Genomic DNA, 7,710 nt, shown 5'->3' with positions numbered 1-7,710 from the left:
GGAAGAGTTGCAGATATGAGTTGCGACATCTTGGACCAAATTGTAGAGAGATTCAAGCAAGTCCTACCTGCATTAGTCTGCAGTTGGATGAATCAACTGATGTCTCCAACCTAAGTCAACTGATTGTGTATACCGTTACATCAAAGATGGAGAGATTAAAGATGAATTCCTCTTCTGTTTGGCTTTGCAGACAACAACTAAAACAGCAGATGTATTCCGACTCTTGGACGAATTCTTTCAGAAGCATCAGATCAAGTGAGAGAAGGTAGGATCAGTCTGCACAGATGGTGCCTCAGCCATGCTGGGGAATAAGTCTGGATTTGCTGCTCTGGTGAAGGAGAGGGTACCAGATATCATTACGAAGCACTGTGTACTCCATCGTCATGCTTTGGCAGTAAAGACATTGCCATCTCATTTCAAAGAAATTCTGTCCGTCTGTGTTAAAGTTGTCAATTACATCTGGGGACGTGCTTTAAACCACAGAGGGTTCAAGTTATTTTGTGAGGAGATGGGAAGTGAACATCAGGTGCTTCTCTTCCACATTGAAGTGCGATGGCTCTCCCGCGGAAAAATGCTGACACGTATTGCAGAGCTCGCTGATGAGATTGCAATATTTCTCCGAGAGCATCAGAGTGATTTTGCTGAAAATTTTGAAGACAAAATTTTCATTCTCTCTCCTACCTGGCAGACATTTTCGGTGATCTGAATGATCTCAACTTGTCCATGCAAGGCATATTTGCTAATTATAATGATTGTACAGAGAAGGTAGAAGCCTTCAAGAAGAAAATATCACTGTGGAAGCATCGAATCCAGGGAGGAAATGTAGAAAGCTTTCCTATCCTGGATGAAAAACATGGAGACAAGACATTCCAGCCAATGCTTGTAGAAAATATTGTTGCTCACCTCTCACTCCTAGAGACCACTATGGCACAATACTTTCCCATGGATCATTCATTTCCAGAATGGATACAGCAGCCCTTCTTGGCAGATAGGGATGATGATGATAACCTAAAGGAGGAGGTTATTGATCTGCAGGTGAACCAGCTTTGTCAAACAAAATTTCGCACACTACTGCTGTCAGGTTTCTGGTGTGATCAGTTTGTAGCATACCCTGGATTAGCAAAGGCAGTGCTGGAAATGTTCATCCCATTTCCAACTACCTACCTCTGTGAAAAGGCTTTCTCCACCATGTTCCAAATCAAAACAACAGCCCGGAACCGACTTCAGATCGGATTGCTTCATGATATGAGGATGGCTCTGGCCAACAAAAAGCCTCAAATTGAGAAATTAGTTGCATATAAGTAACATAAAAAATCACATTGATGTATTTACAGTATGATTGATTACCCAGTTGTACATATTTAAATCCATGCAATTTCATTTTTCTCATATTTTTTTTATTTCTTTTATAAACAATATTGGTATTTTGTGTAAGTTTTAAGGAATGAACAAAATAAAATTGATCAAGCAATACACTTCACATTCCTTTATCCTTCTAGTTACCTAAATTAGTAATAAGATATTAATAATTAAGATAATTAGGGGGTGCTCGACTGCTTAGACATGAAAACAGGGGGTGCTAATGTTGGAAAAGGTTGGGAAACGCTGTTTTAGTGATACTACACCTTTCACCATGTTATATAAGTTACAGTAAGACTCAGTGACCATTTTAGTAACAACAGTGTGTATATAGGTTTTTTATACTAATCTGTAGTTACGATATAAAAACTCATACCCCGTGGCATACCCACGCGGTCGGCGGCGCCTCAGTTCGCGCATGTGCAGTGTATGTGTGACCTGAAAGGGCTGCGGCTTAACTAATAATGGATTACTCCGAACCAGCCTCAGTTTCTGAGGTTGAAAATGATCTGCACCTGTCTGATGATGAGGATGTAGGTATGACTCATTGGCCACCACTCACACAATCTCTTCCTCATAAGCCCTCCAGTACTGTTGCTAATACCCCCATGAAGCGCCCATTGGATTATGGGTCAGATACTAGCAGTGCTCCACAGTCTCCTGCTGCTAAAACATCCAAATGTCAAGAGTCTTTCACTAGACAAAAGAGTGATGTCACCCTGCCTCAACCCCCTACACGACATGCTTCCTCTGCTACCCCAGCTTTTGCTCCCCGTGATGAATATGTTAGGTTGGTCTTCAAAGAAAATTTGAGCCCTGACACTAAACTACGATGGCTGACTGAAGCAAGCAAAGACATCAGTCTTGATAAGGAGCTGACAGAGGTGAAGATGTCTGCTATCACATCTAAATTTGTATATACTGCAAGGAGTCATGAGGACATCATTGGCAGAGTGAAGGGTGGTGAATTTCTGTCCATAAGCCTGGATATTCAAGATTCAATAGACAGACCCCGTAAGTATTTAACATATCTCATTACTTGTTACCCTATTGAAGCAGACACTAACCTTGCTAAGGAACTGCCTGGTGTATACAGTGCACGAAGATTTCTTCAAAATGGGAACCCTATTAATCGCATTGTCATCACATGGAGTCTACTAGAACCACCACCATCTGTTTATGAGTTGCCCTTCCTCCCTTGCCTCCCCCGTTGTGATTTACATAGGATGAAGGATGATCAGCCCAACTGTTTTAACTGCTGGGGTACTGGCCATATCTCCCAATATTGCTCTGCCTCACCTAAGTGTGCCTGGTGTGCTGCAGCTCATTCCACACGCACCCGTCCATACCGTAAACCTGTTATTGATGCTTCCCCCTCATTGTCAGAATCATCATCAACTCCAGAGACTGTGCATTGGAAATGCCCTCGTTGTGGTGAAGCAGGTGTTAATGTTTGGCATGGTATGTTCCAGACAGTCGCGCGCTGCCACGCAGTCACTTCCACTGGCAGCACCACCACCACCAGTGTCAACCTCCTCGTTATGCCCTCCTGAATCAGCTGAAATTTCAAAACTTCGTAAGGCTGTTGCTGCCTTGGAATCGCACTGTACAGCACTAACGACACGCTTTGATGCTATTGATGCACGCTTCGATAGCTTGATTCTTCAGCAGGCTACCACTGCAAGTAACCTCGACACACTGGTCAAGGCAAAACAAGTTCTCATAAACTCTGTTGCCTTACTTACTGAGAAGCTATAATACTGTTGCCTCTTGTCTTGATAGGGTCAGTGGCCTCCTGCCAGCTAAGCCTCCAACACTTGGTGCACCATCTAACAGTGCCGCTTCTCCGGTACATGCTCGACCTGTCTCTCGCAGTGTTAAGGGTAAAATTTGCTAGACTCATGCAACTACATGTCCTTTCATGGAATGCCCTTGGAATTAAACAATACTCAAGACTCACTGCATTCAGGACATATGTTTATTGCCATCACCCACAAGTAATATTTATTCAAGAAGCCTTCCCTGGCGCCCTGGCGGTGCTCAGCCAGGTGATGAAGCTCCAACACTCTCCAGATATGTTTCATATGTACATCATGTCAGGAATGGTCTTATTACTTACTGTACATCCACTCTACTCTCCTTCATCAACTCCTTCACTAATCAGCAGATATTAACATGACCTTCCAACTTTTTCAGGTCAAGATAGGTGATGGTCATATTCGATTATGCAATGTTTACTCTGCCCCTGGCCTAATTAACCACTCAGCACTTCCTACACCTGCAAACCTTGGCATGATCTACATGGCTGATTTCAATGCCAGACACTCAGATCTAGGTGATGTCTCTCCGATTCCACATAGCAGTGGAGTTCCTCTGCTCAACTACATCCATCGTTACCATTTAACCTGTTGGGATACAGGTGGTGCCACACACATCCGGGGGGGGGGGGCACTCTTGACCATATCCTTACATCTGGGCTTGTGGCATCACATGTCTCCTGTCATTCTGTTCCCTCGCTCTTTTCTGACCATGTTACCTTATGTCTACAGTACGTAATACAGACTCATCCAAGTGACTCCTATCATGGTACCCGCATCACCATTCCACCCAAGTACTGCCCAACATATGTTTCATACATCTCCTCTGTCCTACCTACCTTTGATAAACACTCTCCAGAACACCTGTATAATTCTTTGGTAAAAGCTACCCATGACTTCTATCAACTAAATATTGTCAGACCTCACATTAAAAGTCATCGTGTTGCCCATGCTTGGACCTTGGATCAATGCATTAAGCAAGCAGAGAGAATTGCGGCCGATGCTGGCCTTGCCTCTCAGACACAACAGACACCTAATCATCTACTTCAATATCAGCAGGCGAGGGATTATATAGTTGCTCTCCAGAAGTGTGTCTACACTGAGTCATGGTATAAATACACTGACCTAAATAACCACCAGACTAGCATTGGGACCATGTGGCATCTCATCAAAAGGCCTGTCAAGAAAAAAACCACATGTGCACTTCATCAAAGTCCACAAGCATATGCCCAGGATCTCATCACTACTTGGTCAACCCAGTTACGGTCCAGTAATCTCGCTGTACAAATCCAAGAAGCACTTCCTTCCCAGAGCAAGTTACGCAGCCTTCGTCTGATGGCTGCATTGTTGGAATCAAACAAGAAGGACAAAGAGCTGATCACCGAGGATGATTTACGATGTGCCGTTATGGGAAATAAAAATTCTGCTCCTGGAGATTATGGCCTTACTTATCAAGTTCTTCGTCTCTTCCAGAAGGTTCCTGGAAATCCTCTTCTACAATTGTATAATCTTTGCTACCAACATGGATATGTACCTGCTGCCTGGACCATTAGCACAATTAGTCCTATCCCAAAGTCTGGAGCTGATAAATACCGGCCTATCTCCCTCACCTCATGTTTTAGGAAAGTGTTTGAGCGTATATTACTAACCAGGCTAATATACCGGTTACAAGAAAAACTTTCTCTCCATTTGTATGGCTGTCTTCCACAGAGGAGTACTCATCACTGTTTAGTTGAACTCTACTCCCGATTGTCCTCCAACAGTGTAGTTGCCTTCCTTGACCTCAAAAGTTCTTTTGATATAGCCAACAGGGATATAATTCTTGATCAGCTTGTCGATTTTAACTCAGAGGAAACCTTCTGAAGTGGATAAACGGTTATATCAGTAACAGAAAATCACGTGTTTTCTTTAAGAGTGCATGTAGCTCCTATGGAAATTTTGAGCTTGGCACACCTCAGGGCAGTGTATCGAGCACATTTCTTTTTAATGTACTTATGCACAGTGTACTGTCTCTCCTCCCTGCTATCCCTGGAACCACTGTAACCTGCTATTCTAATGATGTCTGCATCCACTCCACTAGCCCTCGAGAACTTCAGCGTGTCCTTCAAGACTTCTACAAGTCCTGTACCTCCTGTGGCCTCATACTCTCCCCAGAAAAAAACAGAATCTTCTCTGCGCGGAATATCCGAGACCTGCCAGTGTTCATTATGGGTTGGTATATTGTACCTCACAGCACACAGTGTACATATCTAGGAGCACCAGTTAGGATCACCCTTGCTATATCTGCACGACAACGAATCCACCCCATGGTGAACAACCTTCTTGATCGACTGGAGCCTCGTTTCACTCCCATCAAGTGGCTTGCCACCAGGGCCACAGGTATATCTATCCCCGTGGCTAAAACCCTCTATATCCTCTTCTTAAGGTCAGTTGTTGACTATTTAATTCAATTACCCAGACAGGCGTTACAACCTCTAGAACTGTTCCAAAATAGAGTAATGAGGTTTATCCTAGGATGCCCTCCTTCCACTCGGATAGTCAACATGCAGACCGAACTGTGACTCCAAATCTGCACTCCAGGCACTGACATCTTCTAGCTGTTGCTGTGTTGTGCGAGACATATTTTGTCAACTCGCTGCTGCTTACAATGCCTCGCTTGTCTTGTAATTCATGTGGATGCCCTCCCATATTGGACTTGCTGGGAATGACATGGTGGACAGTCTTGCTAAAGCTGCGTGCACGCTCGACCTTGATGACAGAAATGTTGAGCCCTCACTTCACTGCCTTAAACATAGAATATATTCAGCAGCTTTTGCCTGTACAGTACAGCATAGGGATGCAGAGAGGGGCACTAATGTTTCCATACAACATCAGCCGTCACAAGTACCGGCGATGTGGACTCATGGTGCGTAGGCATAATGTCGTAAGTGCCAGGATAAGGTAGGGATATCGTCCTGTGCGGCAGGTTGGGCAGACACTAGATATACCACACTACACCTCATGTAAACTTTGTAACTTTGCTAATGCCAATTACCTTGAACACTACTGCCTTCATTGCCCTACTGTCAGGAATCTGTTACCTCAAGGACAAAATTTACTTCAAACCTGCCAATATTTACTCAAAGATGACCACCTAGACGTAATTTTGACTCGTCATCCACACTTTGGTGCCTGCTAAACTGTCTGTTGCAGTTGTTGTGATAATGGAATACAATCTGATATATATTATTTTTGTTACTGATATACTGATGATTCAATGCTTGAATTTTTTTTTTTGTTGATTTCTGATATACTGTATGTAACTGCTAATATGTAACTTTGTTTGACGTCTTTGGGCGTAATAAATTTATTAGGCAATAATCTCTCTCTCTCTCTCTCTCTCTCTCTCTCTCTCTCTCTCTCTCTCATATCTACATTATCCGAAGCACTTGGTGTAGTGAATAATATAGTAAAGTACATTTTACTCAGAATATTAGGTACAGTATGCAGCAAAAGTAGTGATTCTATATTTTTTTTTTTTTTTTTGCTTAGGACAAGCGTAGTTCTTAAGTTGTTACATAATATTAATTATTATATTTCACTTTGTAAATGTGTTTATATATGAGATAACATTGGTCACTTGTTATGGATATTTTATTTGAAATGATACTTCAGAATTGTAGCATGAATCCCTTTGTCAACTTGACTCCGCAAGAGTCAGTGAGACTATTTTTTGAGCTGTCTGTCTGGATAAGAAAATTCAAAATAGGAAAGAAGGCGTGTAGATGGAAATCAGTTTAAGCAGAGCGCTACAGTCTAATGATAACAATTTATGCAATTGGGATATGATTTCAAAGTTATTGATTATTTTTGCATATGTCGTTTTATGTATTAAAAAACTTTAGTTAGGATCACGATTTAAAAACTTGTAATAAATTATTGCAAGTCATAATTTAGACTATACTCACCGTTACTTATGTAAATCTAGTCTCCGAATCTTGTTTTTAATGTGACTCCGCAAGAGTAAGTGAGACTAGTCTTTAAGCTATCTGTCTGGATAAGAAAATTCAAAATAGGAAAGAAGGCGTCTAGATAGAAATCAGCTTAAGCAGAGCGCTACAGTCTAATGATAACAATTTATGCATTTGGGATATGATTTCAAAGTTATTACTTATTTCTGCATATGTCTTTTTCTATATAAAAAAAACCCTCAGTTAGGATCATGATTTCAAAACGTAATAAATTATTACGTCATAATTTAGACTATACTCACCGCTACTTATGTAAATCTAGTCTCCAAATGCTGTTTTTTTCCAGTTTGAGGAAAAATTAATATGTAAATAAATAAATAAATAAATAAGCGATGTAGTGAGTTTCATCTATTAGAAACAATTAATTCTACCCTTCTAATATCTAAATTTTACTCTACGAATGGAAGACTATTAGCGTTATAACTCTTCGTCGTCTTCGGCGGTTGTGCAGCAGCAGGGTCTCTCTTCTCCTGGGATGGCTTTTAAATTTGTCGCCTTCATTGTATTGTTTAACCATCTCTAAA

The 7,710-nt window shown here is 41.6% G+C and overlaps 1 protein-coding gene across 1 annotated transcript; it reads left to right on the top strand.

Moving 5' to 3' along the window:
* The first annotated feature begins 298 nt into the window (after window positions 1-298).
* On the top strand, window positions 299-1,305 carry LOC137618892 (protein FAM200C-like). The gene is made up of 2 exons (XM_068349114.1): window positions 299-632; window positions 761-1,305. The coding sequence occupies exons 1-2, from the start codon at window positions 299-301 to the stop codon at window positions 1,303-1,305; spliced, it is 879 nt and encodes a 292-aa protein (XP_068205215.1).
* The last annotated feature ends 6,405 nt before the right edge of the window (window positions 1,306-7,710 follow it).

This window comes from Palaemon carinicauda, chromosome 1, assembly GCF_036898095.1.
Source record: "Palaemon carinicauda isolate YSFRI2023 chromosome 1, ASM3689809v2, whole genome shotgun sequence".
Lineage (NCBI taxonomy): Eukaryota > Metazoa > Arthropoda > Malacostraca > Decapoda > Palaemonidae > Palaemon > Palaemon carinicauda.
Note: the sequence above shows the minus strand (reverse complement) of the source record. Positions and strands in the feature narration are given on the sequence as shown.